The sequence below is a fragment of the Schistocerca cancellata genome, chromosome 5, assembly GCF_023864275.1.
Source record: "Schistocerca cancellata isolate TAMUIC-IGC-003103 chromosome 5, iqSchCanc2.1, whole genome shotgun sequence".
Lineage (NCBI taxonomy): Eukaryota > Metazoa > Arthropoda > Insecta > Orthoptera > Acrididae > Schistocerca > Schistocerca cancellata.
This window is the reverse complement of record NC_064630.1, coordinates 625,559,112-625,577,368: the sequence shown is the minus strand read 5'-3', so window position 1 is coordinate 625,577,368 and position 18,257 is coordinate 625,559,112. Positions and strand designations below refer to the sequence as shown.

The 18,257-nt window shown below is 40.4% G+C and overlaps 1 protein-coding gene across 3 annotated transcripts in view; it reads right to left on the bottom strand.

Moving 5' to 3' along the window:
• Positions 1-18,257, bottom strand: part of LOC126187330 (uncharacterized) — a 155,017-nt gene that overhangs the window by 98,474 nt on the left and 38,286 nt on the right. For all 3 annotated transcript variants that reach the window (XM_049928349.1, XM_049928350.1, XM_049928351.1), the window contains exon 6: positions 17,659-17,849. In XM_049928349.1, coding sequence (XP_049784306.1) covers positions 17,659-17,849 — 191 coding nt within the window. The remainder of the gene's footprint in view (positions 1-17,658; positions 17,850-18,257) is intronic.

Below are 18,257 nucleotides of genomic sequence, written 5' to 3'. Positions count from 1 at the left end.
ACCCAGTACGGAACAGTCTGAAGCAGCATGCGATGTGGCAGTGTGCTGTCGTAACACTCTGCAACCCAAGGTGATAATTAACAATTTAAACAATTAAGATCAATAATTCAGAAATGTAACTAATTGGAAAACCTTAGAAATGATACAGGATTTTATTACGATAAGAAGGGTAAAACTAATAAAGCAATCTGAATATGTAGAGCGGAGATGTTTATGTTTTAATTAAGAGAACCTATCAGAATCGACCCAGAGGTGGCTGGAGCGCAAGTATGCTGGATGGCGTGTTCAGAGATAGGCACAGCCAGCAACCCCTATATTTTCAGTCATATGGTGGGTGCAACCAGCAGGGCCTGGGAAGGGTAGGAGCACATGCAGGAATACAGGGAAGGGTCCAAACATAAAAATTAAGGTGCAGGTCTCAGAGGCAGACATCCTTCAATCCCTGTGGAAGAGTCCACCAGAGGACCCAGCGCAGAAGGAAAAATAGTTCATGATACATTTTATTGCGGTGGACCACAGAGAAATCGCTCTATTTATAAAACCATTATTTGGAGTTTGTCCCCAAGTATGTCAATTGGAGTGAATGATGTAATTGCAAGCAGAGGTAATATTTGGCAAACAGTAGTGTCTGAAATCACTGCCACCAAGAATCGTAAGCAATGGGGGGACATGACACTGTTAGGAGAGACGTGGCTAAGTGGTTGACCAGGACGGCCATGCAGTGAGGGTCACTACATCTTGATGGCACAATAAGTTTTGATTGGGCACATACTGTGCTATGTAACACCGTCCAAGTGAAGTTGCACAGGCGGTGGCCTTTAATAATGTGTTTGAAGTATATTTCCGATGGTGAAAAACTGCTGAGGCTTAGATGGAAATAGTTCACAAACAAAGCTTATGACACTTCCTGGCAGATTAAAACTGTGTGCCCAACCAAGACTGGAACTCGGGACCTTTGCCTTTCATGGGCAAGTGCTCTACCAACTGAGCTACAGAAGCACGACTCACGCCCGGTACTCACAGCTTTACTTCTGCCAGTATCTCGTCTCCTACCTTCCAAACTTTTTGGAAGGTAGGCGACAAGATACTGGCAGAAGTAAAGCTGTGAGTACTGGGCGTGAGTCGTGCTTCGGTAGCTCAGTTTTGGTAGAGCACTTGCCCGCGAAAGGCAAAGGTCCCGAGTTCGAGTCTCGATCGGGGACACAGTTTTAATCTGCCAGGAAGTTTCATATCAGCGCACACTCCGCTGCAGAGTGAAAATCTCATTCTGAAAGCTTATGACATGTGCGACACAGCACCTCAATGTGTGAAGGTAGGCGAGTGTAACACCCTGGCAAGCTGTTAATTACTCACAAATTGTGGTATTATTTCCACTGATGATCCGTCGGTCATGACTTAAAATGTGCCAGATTTGTTAACTTGGATTATTAAATTGCAGCCTTCCCAACAATCCTAATGGAATGTGAGAAGACCAGTATGGCAAAGGGCATTAACTGCATCTTCCCAACACAGAACTAGCTGTCTTGCGATATCTATAAAATGTAAAACCTTTGAATTTGTTTCGATGTAATGATGAACATACAACCACTTAATTTGAGGACATGGGATCTATATAATATAGCTCACTCCTATCAGAATTACTTTCCCTTTGTTGGTAGCTGTATGCAATTTCATCAAGTGTTATTGTAGTTAATTAAATAGAGAACACACACTGGAGCACAGACACCTCATAACTGCACCAAATGTAAGGTCAGGTTAGCTTCACAGGTTGAAGCAGTGGGGCTGGCCTTCAAAGATGCAGTACTTGCAGGTAGGTCAGTACCAAGAAAGTGCCACACACCACTGGAAACTACTGCCTCTCGTAACAAAGACTTGTGTCCAACAATAAGTTGTCAAGTAGGGTTTTGTCATTTCAAATCCTCTAAGAGTTGGCCGCTGTAATTTTGTTGTGTTTGGCACCAACACAACTATTAGATTCACAATGAAAATTAATCTGACCATGAGAGAATATTGGAAATGTTACAAAATAGTGCATGGATAGCTGGGAAATGGTTTGGAATAAGGCCAAATAAACAGTAAAAGTCTTTCAAATTGGTGTATACAATTGAAGAAAATCAGTAGGAAAATTTACAGAATAATTAGTAATAGGGCATATAGGTTTTGTCAGGTATTCTCCAAGCATAAGAAGACGGGAGGAAGCAGTGCTTGAGTAAAACAGTTGTGTAGGAGATGCAGTTTTTTTGGCATATGGGTGGAGTGTTGTGGCACAGGTTCAACACATCACAGCAAAACAGCTGGCAATTCAGTGGCAGACGACATGACATCAACGGCAACAAATGTTAAGCTCTCATATTCTTTATCAATTGTTGGGCACATTGGTAATGCCTGAATGCAAAATGCAAGATCCAAGATTAAATTAAAGATCCAGATGATGAGCCAATTACTATGGATACTATTAAGAGAGAATTAAGTAGTACAGAACTTTTGAGTCCAGAATCTCCCGAGATTGTAGAGTTAGCGCAAGTGAAACTATATCCACTGAAAATTAATTTGCGCAATTCAGTGCAAGCAGGCAATGATGACATTGGAGTAATGACAGATGATGTGACGAAGCAAATAGCCCCAAAAGTACAGTCTGATAGGCAAAATGTCTTGCTGTTTTCACTAACTGCAATGTTAGGGAATCACAAGACAGAACTGACTGACTAATTCAGCAAAGTGGCGCAAATTGAAATCAAGAAAATAATGACAATATGCAAGTGGTAACTTCTCATATGTCCTCAGAAATGACGAGATTAAAAACTGAAGTAAAGTGTGATGTTGATGAACAGTTTACAAAATGTAAGTCGCAGTTGAAACTCCAGGTGGAGAGAGAACAGAAAAATATTGTTACTAAGGTAGATAATGAAACTGATGCAGTATGCAGTAACTGTGACGAATGACACAAACAATCAATATCAAATATCTCGGAAACATTGGAATAGAATGAGACTGGTTATCGCACTTTCACCTAAGCGATGGAGCTAAGACAAACTGAATATGAAAGTAAGACTAATAATAAGTTTACTAGCATAAGCAATAACGTAAGTTTGAAACAGTGAAGTCTGGAACAGTGTAACAATTTTAAAGGGCATGTGACAGAGATAAGCAAAAAGAGACGGCAAGACCCGAGCAGAATTGAGGCACATTGCCAAAGACAGAGAGAGATGGTGAGTTCTCCTGGATGCCCTATGCCTCATAGGGGCCAAAGGAATTAAGTCAAGTAAGTCATGTGACAGATATAACTCAGGCACTGGTTGCAGAGTGAACAGAATGAACTGTTACAAAGAAAACGGATTGTGCATCATCAGACATTGGATGTGCAACTGATCAGAAATAAAAAGTCAATTGCTAAATTGTCAAAAAGGGGTGTGCAAGCTTGTTCCGTCGCTTCAGCAGATGCAGCTTTCATTTGGCGAAGTAAACTTAATTACTTCCATACACAAGGAAATGTGCACCCAAAGTTGTTCACATATGAATTCCTGGATGTGTTGCCTGTATTCTGGTCAGAACACAAACAAATATCCTTTGTGGTATAGGACCTTTAAGAGGGAACCTGTTATAGGCTAATGTGGTGTCTAGTATTTGTAATGACCTATCAGAATTTAAGGACAACTTTTTAAAAGAATAATGGCCAACAGAAATTCAACAGAAGTTGCCAGTGGATTTCTAGAGTGGTAGCAAATATCAAGTAGACCACAACACCATGAATGAATTTTGTGAATTTTGGTATGGCTATCGAATTGTTCGCAGCAGGCATAGATCGAATATCAGCATTCTATGTCTGCTGTGAATCAATTACGAGAGATATGTGATGTTCCTGGAACACTTGCATGACAGAGACAGTGACTCAGAAAAAATGTAGCCACAACAAGAGGACACGCAACAGCAGGTGCTTATGAACACAAGTAACGCTTGACAGAATACGGTATCACGTGAGAAAATATCAGAATATTGTAATCAGCCTGTTCCTGAATACTAGTTAAACTAAGCAATGTCTTGGTCTGGGACCAGGCAGAGGTAGAAGATTCCTAGGCCCCATTAGGTAATGGAAGTTTGGCAAGGACTCAGTACAGAAGGTGAGTGTTCACAGATTAGCTGGCAGCAGCTGCATGCGACCTTGGAGGCGAGGTGCAGACATTGTTGGGGTAGTAGTTCCAGATGACAGAATGCTGGAGCAGTTACCAGGATATGCCAGCAGTCTGGGAGCAAAAGTGGGGAAAGACAGCCTAGACATAAGTTGTCATGAAACAAGAGAAGAGAGCAGGTAAAACATAGGCAGCACGGCCAATACAGCTGACATGAGGAAGTAATATAAAGTTCTGGAGGTGGGAATGTGTTTGGAACCATGAGACTGTTTGAGGAGCAAACACCCATGGCACTGGAAACAGAAATGATAAAGATTCACTGAGTCAGCAAGCATGAGATTTGCGGAATTCAAAATCAACATATTCAAACTGCCAGGAACAAAATTACACAGAAGAAACAAATGAACTGGTACCAGCAGCAAAAACAGGAAGTGCAGAAGTGTCAAGTGGAGAAAGTGACATTATCTTTTAAGATTGTGTTCTAGGAAAATTCCACATACGAATGGCCCTTAGGTTAGATAATGATGAAATTTTTTAGACTCTAAGGCTAAGAGGGGGGAATCCCAGTGCACGTGTGAAATTACAGATCTCATAGCTCAGTGTGAACCTTCTGCTGTATACGGAGACAAGGAAAAAAGTTCTCGGATTTTTTCCCAGACTTCCTGGTTAAAAATATACTTTCTCCTTGGTGAAAATAAACTTTTTCCATGTTAAGTGACGGTATACTTTCCCTCCGGACTATAAAACTTATCAAACCTTTGAATGGTTAATGTTTTATACACTGGCGTAGAATTTCCCAGCACTTCAGAAAACAAAACCTAGAAAAAAAAGGTTTTGGAAAGATCTTTGATGTGCAGCAACATGTACACTGCATATTATCGTATTACAAGAGAATAAATTTGAATTCTACCAAACACAGCTCGTTACTTTCCGAAGCATTAAAATCGTGATTGCAATGAGCTTTGTAAGCCAATTATAGCTCATGTCATGGGATCCCACCAGCCGATGACAGCAAATATTTAGAGCTCAGGACACGTGATGTGGTCAGTCAATAGCAAAATCACCATTAAGTATCGCAAACACAAAAATAGGAAAAGTTAATATGGTTGAAAATAATATACGAAGTGTACACACAAGAAAAGCTAAAATTTCACATATATTATTGGCCATTTTTTGCGTTTGTTACACTTTAAGATACATCACGCAAATGAGCCAGTATATTTTAAAAGAATGACATAAATGGCTGGTCTTCTGGGCTCAAAATTTTTCTAAGTGGCTGGTCCTCAAAGTGTAAAGTTTTAAATGAGTGTCAAACGCTCTGTGATGTAAAAAATTCATTCAACATTCTCACACATAACATAATTCATTGTGGAAAAGGAAAATTACTTTGAAAGTAATGCTTTTCAAACCACTATTCGCAATCAGTAATTAAAACTTCCGGGCTAAGAGGCCGTGGTCCAATAATAGAAATACTTCTCCCTGACGTTTCGTTGCCAGCTGCGGACTCACCTCAGATGATGTTGCCCGCAGCTGGCAACGAAACGTCAGGGAGAAGTATTTCTATTATTGGACCACGGCCTCTTAGCCCGGAAGTTTTAATTACTGAAGACGCCGGCCGTGAAAGCCTACACGCTATGACTATTCGCAATATTTTCCCACAACCTATTAGAAATAGGTTCGTTTCACCAGTTGCCACAGAGCGGCAGAAAACAGGCATTACTGCGCGTCAGTTACAATGACGTAGGAAGTCCATACATTGGTACATAAAAGCATTAACTTACATTACGTAATAAAAGAAACATGACATCAGAGGCTACTCCAAGAGCATCAGAATTTTGTAAACCATACTAAAATGCTTAATTTGGCTCAAATTGCACATTCGTATGACCAGATTCACAATGAAGTAGGCCCCAACCTGATATTAAGCTTTTCAGTGTGTTTTTTGGGATGCTGATTTTCTTGGAGTACCAGTAATGTATTATCTCATGCTACATTCTTTATTACAGTACAATGTCATACGTGCCAAAAGATGAAAACATGCACTTGAAATTCAGCAAAGAGTTGAAACTAGCCACTTGTGTGGAATGAAACACTTCGTTTCAAATAAATGGACTGCCTCTGTGGAAAATAATAATATATGCAAAATTTCTTCAGCAAATTGACAAAAGTAACTTCATTGTTCTGCAAGGTGCTTAATGCTTGACAACCAAAAAGGGGGAACCAAGCAGTGAGGTGGCACAGTAATTAGCCCACTGCACTTGCATTCGGGAGGACGACAGTTCAAACCCGCATCCAGTTGTCCCGATTCAGGTTCTCTGTGATCTCCCTAAATCGGTTCATGCAGATCCCGGGATGGTCATTTGAAATGACACAGCCGACTTCCTTCCCCATCCTTACGTAATCTGACGGGACTGATGACATCGCTGTTTGGTCCCCTCCCACAAGCTGGCCAGCCCACCCAAAACTTGGAAATAAAACAAAATCAGAAAACTGAAACTAATAATATATTTTAGAATTCCGTAACTGTGAGAATGTATTTTAATTCACTTGAGAGCTCCTAACCACAGAAATCCTTTTTGTTTTCATTTGGCATGAGAGCCTGAAATGAAGAGAAAACAACAATATCACTAACAGCCACACTTTAAGTAGCCAGAACGCTCATGCGTGACTCAACTGCAGATGCGCACGAGCCCATTGGCAACTGCTCAAACAAACCAACGTAAACAATTGTGATGTCACACACATCGGAAGTAGTTCATTATGAAGTACTGCATAGTCTTCATCCTAAATCCTTTGACACATTTTGCCGTTGGCAGATGCTAGTGTGTGCACTGTGTTTTATAGCTGTAAATGGCACATTTCCTTTGCAACTTACGTTTTATTATTTTTTCTCTCTCTCTCTCTCTCTCTATCTCTCTCTCTCTCTCTCTCTCGCTTTTGTATTATTGTTGCAATATTATTCTGCATTAGCAGGAAACTGTAAAATTCTTTGTTAGAGTATCAGTTCTTAAGAGTCAAAATTATTAAAATTTAACTGAAAACTAGAACACTGAAAAATTCCCATGTTTTCCCCAGTTTTCTCCTGGATGAAAAAATTCCTAGGTTCTTTCCAGTTGTCCCAGGGCATATGCACCTTGACAATTGTAAAATAAATTTTGTCATAAAGTAGCATGTAAATGGTATGTCGGTAGGGGTACCATTTATAAATAAAAAAGGCTCAGCGAGGGAGGCATAGGTAGCTCAATCCAGATGCTGAAGATAATGAGTCACAGGATATAGTAATTCTGATACAGATAATCAGTCAAGAATATAAACATCAGGACATAAGCGTAAGAGGACAGAAGAAAATTAGAAAACAGATAATGGAGAGCGTATGTCTGGAGGTGTTGTCAGAGCTCCAGAAAGAAAATTTAAAGATGATACTGTTATAGAACAGTGATGTGTTTTCTGATTCCCTTGTACTGGCGAAGGACTTGGAATGCTGACTGAAAATCAAGCAGCACAATAAAATCCCAAATAAGAAATCTGCAGTGCCTTTTGTGCATTGATAAGCGGTGCAGGATAACATAAATAGAATATCCTAGGGTGTGATTGCGAGACTGAATATATAAGCCCTTTATTTCAAACAAAGGAAAATCCAGGATGGAATGTAACAATATTATGAGAAGAAAAGTTGCTACTCACCATATAGCAGAGATGCTCAGTTGCCGATAGGTACAACAAAAAGATTTTCACACTTAAACCTATCGGCCAATGGCCTTTGTCAACAATGGACACACATATGCACACACACTCAACCAAACGCAACTCACACACACGACTGCAGTCTCAGGCAACTGAAACCACACCGTTTATTGTGTTGTTCTGAGTAAGGACTGTAATGTATGCTTGGTTTTGGATGTGTGCAACTCAAACAAAAAACTTGTGAGAGAAACCAATAAATCAGTGTTGACCAATGAGCTACACCGATTTCAGAGTGCAAAATTTTTGTTGTCCATGGATGTGCTGTGTAGTTACTTGAATACTCGATTAGCAAATTAGATGCGGATATATATATGGCATTTCTTCACAAAAGTTTGAGTTACCATTTTTATGTTTTGCCATTTTTGCTAAACATTCTTCAGTGTGTGTATTTGGCAAGACCACGCACGAACTGCTGAGTTTGTAATTGATGGAACAGCTTGGTGTTTACGTCAATGACATAGGAAAGAATGGACAGGGTTTTAGTCACTATGCAACAAGGGAGCATGAAGTTAAAAATCATTTAGACAGAATTGCTGAAGGGTAGAAGCAAATTTTTAGGGCATATAAAAGATGCAGAGGGCATTGCCCTGAAAATAGAAAGTTCAAGGCCACAGAACACGCCCATCCAAGAAACAAAAAGGAACTTAGGTTCATATATAGACTTTTCAAGTTTTATCATCTGTTTGTTTTTCCGTAGACCTTTAACTGTCCGGCAGTGAAACAAATACTCAAGAAGAATGTACCGTGGAAGTCGCATTTAGGGAATTGAAGGCACAATTGCAGTGAAATCAAATTTTATATCACCCCAATTTTACGAAACCTTTTTATTTGTCTGTGGATCCACATGAGTAAGGAATTGGTGTAGAGATCTGCCAAACAGAGGAACTGCAGGCTAAGTCTCAATAGTATACATATCGTCGCGAGCAAGATGCTGACACTGGTAGAACGTAATTATAGTGTGGCCAAGCAGAGGTCACTGTGATATTGTGATTTATGGTTTCCAGAAATTTGAGGGTTATCTGTTAGGCCGCTGCACAATAGTGCTAACATATCATAAAGAGTGAGTTTTATGAAGAGAAGTCATCTCAGACATCCTCACTTAGCACATTGGGGAATGTATCTTCAGCAATTTGATATAGAGGTGAGCTACATAAAACAGCAGGGAAAATGTCATAGCGGATGCCTCGTTCAGCTTGCCAGCAGAAGGAGAAATAGTGGAGCAACTGGTAAATTTGGAAGGTTTGAAAGTATTATTTATAAAAGCAACCATGAATGAGACTGCAATTTGGTGAGTGTGTAAGGAAATGCATACAGAACAGAACATTTAAAGCATGTTAAACAGATTTTGAGTTCAAATAGTAATCCAAAGGTGAGGGTGTTTTATAAAATACACCAAGGAGTACTTTTCTGAATGAGGAAGAAAAACGAAGAGGAGTGGACATTGTGTTTTCTGAATCAAAATGTAAGTGAATTGATTGACTTAATTCACGACAGTTATGGACCTTATGGAACCGCAAATGTTCAGTGAAATTACAGGCGACTGATTTTCAGCAAAATGTGGAGGTGGGTGCAGAGACAGGCTCAATGTTTGTTAGCAGCATAAGATCGTGAGGGTAGCTGCTGTTCCTATTCAGTGCCTGTGTCAGGAATCTTCAAGTCAACTCTCTAGATAATTAATTGCAGTGGATTTATTTGGATTTTTGCTGACATCCAGAGGAGGTGTACATATATTTTTGTAGCATTGGATGCATTCTTCCCCTATCAGAAGGACACAGTTTAAAATTTCAATAGATAAGCTGCAGAAAGATACTTTAGTACAAATAGGTAATCAGATGTGTTGCTGCCAGACAATGGTCCCCAGTAAACTACTCATGGCTTTGAAGAAACGTTAGAGAGGAACGGGGTTAGACATGAGAAAATTTCCTCAAGGGAACGTAAGTGAGCAAGTAATAAAAGAGTTGAATCGGCTGTGCAGGAAATTCTGTCACAGGTGCAACATTACCTGGATCAATTTTATTATGACTTTATGCAGCTTAAGGTTTCGCTCCACGTGAACTCACATTTGGTCATAAACCTAGAAACATAACTGAGGAAGAAGTGGTCTTTCCGGTACCGCAAGATGAAAGTGAGAAATTGACTAAGGAACGAATGTGAAACAGGCCAAAGAGAGAGAAAACCGTCACAATGAGAAGGCTAAGCCAACAGTGTTTCAACCAAGTGACTTAGTAAAGGCAAAAGAGAGATCTAAGAAAGTGTCGCAAAAAGTTAAGAGGCTCTTACTGGTGTATTGTGGCACGTTTCTCACAGAGAGTTCCCGTAACACGAATACTTACACTTGGTGTACCCAAAGTAAAAAACAGTTTAGGGTTAAGGGATGTCCTAAATTTAAAGACATACGTAAAATTAAGATTGTGATGGAAAAGCGTAGGGGGCCTCACACTCTGCAAGAGACTTCAAAGCATGGCAACTGTGCATACCTCAGCTGTCTAGAGCCATTCTCCCTTTCTGGTTCTCGCTTCTGTGATCTGTCTTACATCTTTTGATTTTAGAAATGGAAGCAGTTTCTCACTTTGTAATCAATTCTGACTTGAGGCCAAAGTAAGAGAAAGGAGATTTGAGTCTAGCTGGTGGCCCGAAGGACGATGTTCAAATACGACAAGTAAGTTTAAGAAGAAAGTTGTAATGAACGTATGGGTGTTTCAAATGCTCCGATTTCTTTCAAATTTGGCATATTCAATGATCTAGAAAAGGCATGGAAAACTACCAGTTTTCCGAGGTATAGGACAGTTATGAAGAAAGTTATAAGTCTGCAAAGTTTGTGAATTGTTTGAAATTTATTCGTGTCTGTCTCATCATAAACAACTATAACTCTGGTTCTAGCCCAGCTACAGATAATACATAAAGAGTATTATACAGACATATACACACAACAAAAACACTGTCAAAAAGTGAGCTTTTGCCCTACTCGGCCTTCATCGAAAATAGACAAAATACACACACACACACACACACACACACACACACACACACACACACACAAACAACTACAGTCTCTGCAGCCAGGCAGCAGGCAGTAGCGTATGATGGGAGAGGCAACCTCTTGGTTGGTGTAAGGAGGGGGCTGGGGCGGGAAACGGGAGGGATAACAGGGTAGGGATGGGAGACGGTAAAGTGCTGCTCATGGGATGATGATGTTTGGTTGGTTTGTGGGGTGCTCAACTACGCGTTCATCAGTGCCTCTACAAAGTCCCAATTTTTTCACAGTCTAAATTTTTTACACAGTCCAATCTAGCCGCTGTCACGAATGATGATGATGATGATGATGATGATGATGATGATGAAATGATTAGGATGACAAAAACATCCTGTCCCCGGGCAGAGAAAATCCCCAACCTGGCCGGGAATCGAACCTGGGACCCTGCTGCTTGTGGGAGCGTAGGGATGAGATAGAAAGAGGGTAGAGCAGCTAGGGTTTTGACTCAATTCGCTCCTCCACCCAACCGTGATCTACCCCTACTGCCCTCAAATCACCAGCCTCGAACCTTGCCTCACCGTCATTCTCTGAATCCACGTTGAAACTAACATTGCACCGCAGAAAACACCACACTTCACACCAACAATCTGATCCTATTCTTATAATCCTACCTGTTGACAAAGGCTCCACCATTGTTGTTTTGAACTGTGAGGATTATCTGGTAGAATGACTCCGCCTGCTGTCACATTCATCCACCTACAAATCCTGCCACAGTGGCACCATACCAGAAATCCAGCAGGGTCTCCAGTCTCACCTCAAATCCTTAGCACCAACCCAGACCCTCTCCCTGGAGTCCATCTCTGCCCTCACTCCTACCACTCTCTGCACTCCTACCTTCTATATGCTTCCTAAAGTCCAACCACCCAGGATACCCCATTGTGGCTGGTTACTATGTCCCCATTGAGAGAATTTCTGCTCTCACAGACCAACACCTTCAGCCTATACCCTCCTACATAAAAGGTACCAATCACTTCCGCCAGTGACTCTCCACAGTTCCTGTCCCTTTCCCACACAGTGCCCTGCTCGTTACTATTGATGCGACCTCCCTTTACACTAACACCCCTTAATGCCCATGGCCTTACAACTATTGAACACTAACTTTCCTCATGCCCAATGGATTCCAAACAAACAACCTCATCCACAATTACTTCTCCTCTGAAGGCAATGCCTAGAAACAAATCCAGCACCCTCATGGCACAACCCTATGCCAACCTATTCATGGTCCATCTAAAGAAATCATTCACCCAGAATCCCAAATCCCTTTCCTGATGCAGATTCTCTGATGACACTACATCATGTGGATTGAGTGTGAGGACACCCTATCACATTCCTCCTCAACCATAACATCTTCTCCCCTCTTTGCTCCACCTGGATCTACTCAACCCAACAAGCCACCTTCCTTGATGCCAACCTCCACCTCAAAGATGGCTACATCAGTACCTCTGAGCGTATCAAACCTACTAACCACCAGCAATACCTCCACTTCTACAGCTGCCACCCATTCCCTACCAAGAAGTCCCTTCCATAAAGCCCAGCCACCTGTGGCCGTCGCATCTGTAGTGACAAGCAGTCCCTCTTCAAATATACCAAGGATCCCACTGAGGCCTTCACACACCATAATTACCCTCCCAACCTCATACAAAAAGAGATCTCCTATGTCTTCTCTCTCCAGTCACACACCTCCAAAGACCCACCGTCTGGCCACAGAGGAGCATTCCCCTTGTGACTCAGTACCACCCTTGACTGGGGAGCTGAATCACATTCTCCGGCGGGGTTTCGACTATCTCTCGGCATGCCCTGAAATGAGGAATATCCTACCTAATATTCTTCCCACCCCTCCCACAGTGGTATTCCACCACCCACCGAACCTACACAATATCTTCATCCATTCCTATCCAAATCCTGCTCCCAACCCCTTGCCTCTTGGCTCATATCCCTGTAATAAACCTAGACTTAAGACCTGTCCCCATACTTCCCCTCACCACCACCACCTACTCCAATCCAGTCACAAGCATCTCACCTATCCCATCAAAGGCAGCGCTACTTGAAAAACCAGTCATGTGGTCTACAAGCTGTGGTCTACAACTGTGCTGCATTCTATGTGGGCATGACAATGAACAAGCTGTCTTTCTGAATGAATGAACACCAACAAACTGTGGCCAAGAAATAGCTGAACCACCCTATTGCTGAGCACACTGCTCAACACAATGTTCTTTATTGAAATGACTGCTTCACAGGCTGTGCCATTGAGATTCTTCCCACCAACACCAGCTTTTCTGAACTGTGCAGGTGGGAGCTCTCCCTGCAATATATCCTACATTTCCGTAACTCTCCTGGCCTCAACCTTCATTAGTCATTGTCCTTACCCATAAGCCCCTTCCCCATTTCCATTCCAGCACTGCACAGCCCTTTATTCCACCAATGCACCCTCACTCTTTCTTCTCCGCACCCCCCTACATCTAGCCTCCCGTCTGCACCTTGCTACCCTACCCTCTCTCCACCTCGTCCCTTTATGTTCCCACAAGCAGCATTTTACTGCCCCCACCCCTATCCTGCTATCCCTCCCCCTCCCTGCCCCAGTCTCCTCCTTACCCTCACAACCCGGCTGCCTCTCCCATCATGTGCTACTGCTCACTCCAGATTCAGCTACCAGGGACTGTGGTGTTTTGTGTGTGTGTGTGTGTGTGTGTGTGTGTGTGTGTTGTCTATTTTCGATGAAGGTCTTGTTGGTCAAAAGCTCACTTTCCTAGAGTCTTTGTGTTGTGCCTACATATGGTGAGTAGCAATTATCCTTTTCATAATGCTGTTACATTCCATCCTGGATTTTCTATTGTTTAATCTTCATGTTCAAGGTCATTGACCTTAAACTTCTACCTGCTACATTTCAAAACACCCCACTTTCAGTTTTTTTAGATATATTGCATTTCTCCAACATTTTAATATAGACTTGGTAAATATCAAGAAGGCACGCCAAAGTCATCATGCCCGAAATTTATTTCACATGCACCATTACGATAACAAAATGCAGTAAGCAGGTAATATCCATTTCTTTTTTTCTTTTCTGTTCCCCCCCCCCCCCCCCCCCCGCCCCTCTCCCACTCCAGAACAGCAGCCAATAGTAGTCATTATTATTCTGACCAGTTGCTGAGCATTTCTTGTTGTGAACAGCCAATCAGAGAGATTTATTTCAACCAATCATCATTAGCTTGTTTCATGGTGTACTCACCTTGCAGTGTATAATTGCTGTAACATTTAGTAGTGGTTTGTAAAAAATGCATTTCAAGTCAAATCTGCATTGTTGCAATCCATTTAATGACATAAAGGACACTTAGGAGGCACAGTTTGAAAAAGAAAAGTGTGGAAGAATGGGAGAAAAAGAAATCATAGCCCAGTTGAAATTTAAATTTCACAATTCAGAATGTATGTGACAAAATATAAATTTTGACAGTACTTTCAAAGGGCTGGAGTATAAGGAAAACAATGAAAGAATTTTCCACTACAGATTACATGATTCGAATAGCAAACCAGCTGGTAGAAGAACATGGTATACTAGTAACACCGAATCCTAAGCCAGGCTAAGACACTGTGTGCGAAAACGGTACAATGTGTACATTATTTTTACTGTGCTCATAATGTGAGCAGTGCAATGCCATGAAGAAAATGTAGTGATTCAGGAATATCTGTGTAAATTCTAGAACCACTCAGCCTTCTACCATCTCGAACACACAATATTCTGGATATGAGTGTGGTATGGTAGAATCCTACCTACTGCAAGTCACATGTTTGTGTGTGCAGGTTTAAAATCAGTCACGGGATGAAAATAGACGTGGCGGACGAACGGCACCGACAAGTACCTGTCGGGCAATCCACATACGTTTTAGTGAGTGTGTAAGGAAGAACCATGGAGTTAATATGCAGCTCTGTGCTTATTGGGTCACTGACTATTGTTATCAAAACAAAGGTAGTTGAAAAAGAACTGTTGAAAACTCTTGACATAACCTTGCTATAGGTAAGACTTATTTTCTGATTTATGTTAAGAAAAGTTATGGTATCAAAGCCAACTTTCTTTTAACTGTAATTTAATTTGTTTCTGATGTTCGACTGGATGAGGGACTTACTGGAAGTTATTTATTTATGTTGAAAGTGAGAGTATTATTGTGTATGAAAGCCAAATACATCATTAACTGACGTAAGGCAAAGTTAGTATGTCTACTTATTTCATAAGTATAAAGAGTCTACAAAGTCCTGTACCTAGCATTCTACGATGGAGATGAAGTCGAGAGGATTTCGAGCAGCCGACTATACAGTAAAGAAGAGTGCCTGCAAATTACAAGTAAGTCACTTTGTAAAGAAGTGGAAGGTGGTTTGGGAGAATAAACCGAAACAATCCAGATTAACACTCACACTTTAAGTTAGAAACGTTAGAAAAAGACTACATGTCTGTGAAAGAAAATGCCATTATGAGAACATAAGCAGAAGCAGCTAGTCTTGCACAATCTTAAGGAATTATATGCTTGTTTCAAAGATATGTATCAGACATAAATACTGGATTCTCAAAAATTTGAGAGTTGCAACCAAAGCACTGTGTTCTTGCCAATGCCAGTGGGACCCTTGCTGTTTGTCTGCATGTCTGTGCGTGTCACATCAGAAACTGAAGTTAATGGTTGAAGAATGTAAACTGAAAGCACCAATGAAGTGTGAAGAACACACATTACCAGTATACATGTACTGTGTAGCATTTGTTACATGCAATCCTGCACTTCCAGCATTATTCTTAGGTTCAAGTCCCTACTGTCCAAGTGTGACAATACTGAATGATCATTTGTTTGAAATGTTTGGTACGAACTGTACTGACAAAATTCCGTACAAGTGTTTGTTAACAAAAGGCAGGATAGTTCTACAGACTGTAACAAAAACAACAGATGATTTCACTGAGGTGTTTGCATCAAGTTTACAACAGCTCCTTCAACACTCAGCAGAAGTAACAGCCCTTTTAAGCCACTAAAAAAGAACTCAAAGTGAATGTCTTTTTCTGGGGATCCTGCAGATAATTACTCTATTACCATGCAGGATGAAGTACAGGGATTTCAATGGAAAAATTCACAGGTTACTATTCACCCACTGAGACAAAAATGTGTTGCAAACTTAAGACGAAACAGTTTAAGTACAGGCCAGCTTCTTAAATCCACATGGACCATCACCATTATCTGTGTTTTCTGCCATACCTTACACTTGTGTTATCAGAAGATGCAATTGTCTTTTAAGTGTCTTTGCAAGTGTAAGATATGAAGTTCTCACAAGGCTGGATCCTGTGACACCAACTGGAGGAAATATAGTCTCCCAGCATCAGATCCGGTGAACATTTAACAATTTAACTAGAGACTTGTGAGATGAGATTTTACCATGTTTTATTACCTTTTCATTCAAGTTACACTGTAAATGGTTCATAATACCCCTACAGTAATATAAATCATATTTTTGTACAACATTACTCATGAACTGCACTTTTCTTCTGCATTTTGGTAGTGTACTGCTGCTCACAAGATAAATTTTTGGCCGCGATGTCGTTACCATGCCACCTTGATATTTAAGATGCTTTTAGCAACACTTTGGAGCAATATAATATATTTCTTTAATTTTGAGATATTCAAGGTCAAAGGTTGAGGTCAATGACCATGAATGACTTTAATTTTGAGATATTCAAGGTCAAAGGCTGAGGTCAATGACCATGAATGCGAAAATTCTTAAAAGTCTGCCATGTTACATATCAATGTAAGGCTCTAATTATTAGCTTTTCAATAATACAAGTTTCATTGCTTTATCTGGATTATAACCAGAGTTGTAGTCATAAAATGGTGAGATTAGAAGCACAATCATATCAAACCTTAAGTAATGATGTTTCTGGTAACACAATATGTGAAGTTCTCGGCACAAATAATACAAATTATGTATACAAAAATATTCCAACATTTTTGGATGTGCAGGTTTTGACTGCCATTGTCATCCCATACGGTACACTTCAAAGTGAAGAATAGACTCCCTTCCCAATTATGTCCACCATATAAAGTGACAAGCATGTGACAAAGTGGATAGAGACGACAGTAGGAAATAGAGTGTGCAAAGTGAGGCGTCTGGGCAACACATGTACACAGCAAAGTGCAAAGACACTATCCTAAAGTCACATATTAGAAGCAGATTTAGAAGATATATAGACAATAAGAGTCAGAAAATAGATAAGTGATTTGAGTGGACATTAAGTAACAATGTGTCTCAAGTTGATGGCAAAATGAAAGCTGAATTAGCACAAGTGTTGGAAAAGCTAGAGTCCACTTATAGCTTTCAAAGATGCAGTACCAGCAGATACTTCAATACCAAGATTGTGTCTCCCACCCTTGGAAACTGCCGTCTACAGTAACAGTGTGTTTTGTACAACTGTACAGCACGGAGCAGGATTTTTTTTTCATATTCTCTTTTTCCATATTCTCTCAGAGTCGGCTGACATAATTTTGTTGACTTTGGCACCACCACAACTGTTACGATTCACAGTGAAAATTAATCTGGCTACAAAAGGATAACAGAAACATTACAAGTGGGCCTTTTTAATTAACACTGTAGCCTACCATGGTCAAAGGAGAAATAAAAAACCACGGTAAGTGTCATATGGCACAGCATAAGATGTGTTACAACAGTATATAGCTTAATAATTCCAATTATGTAGACAGATAGCCAAATAGTATTATTTTACGCTTATACCTCTGCTCAACAACATTTGCATCTGATGATTCTTCATCAGATATCTTCTTTTTCTTCTTCTTTGTGCATGATGCATCTATAGAAGTTGATGTTTTTTCTGAACTGTGCCAGGTTTTCTTCAGGTCTACTATAGCTTGATGAAGTTCATATGTTACCTGTGAAGTAACTTCTGCTACTATTTCACCTTTCATCTGAAAAAAAAGATCTTCATGATAAAAACCAAATTAACTGAATTACTTATTGTATCTACGGCCCAGAAGAAATACTGCAAAAGAAAATGTAATGTCATAAAGAAAAGTAAAGTTGTTGTCCATCACATAAATCTTACAACAAGAGCAGAGCAATAATGAAGGTGATCAATCACAGATAAACCACCAAAAATTATGAGAAACAACTACAACAGAACAGATTATGAAATACAGTTTTAGTGCTTATCAAAACTTTATTAAAAGTTGTAAGCTCGCTTACTCATGTGCCATACAGCACATCAAGTTTCTGTAGATTCACAGAACAGCTAGCAAGAAAGTGAATAACTGTGTAACAATCCCAATTTTTGTAATAATATCTACAAGAAGCGCAGTTTTTACTTATGATGTTAT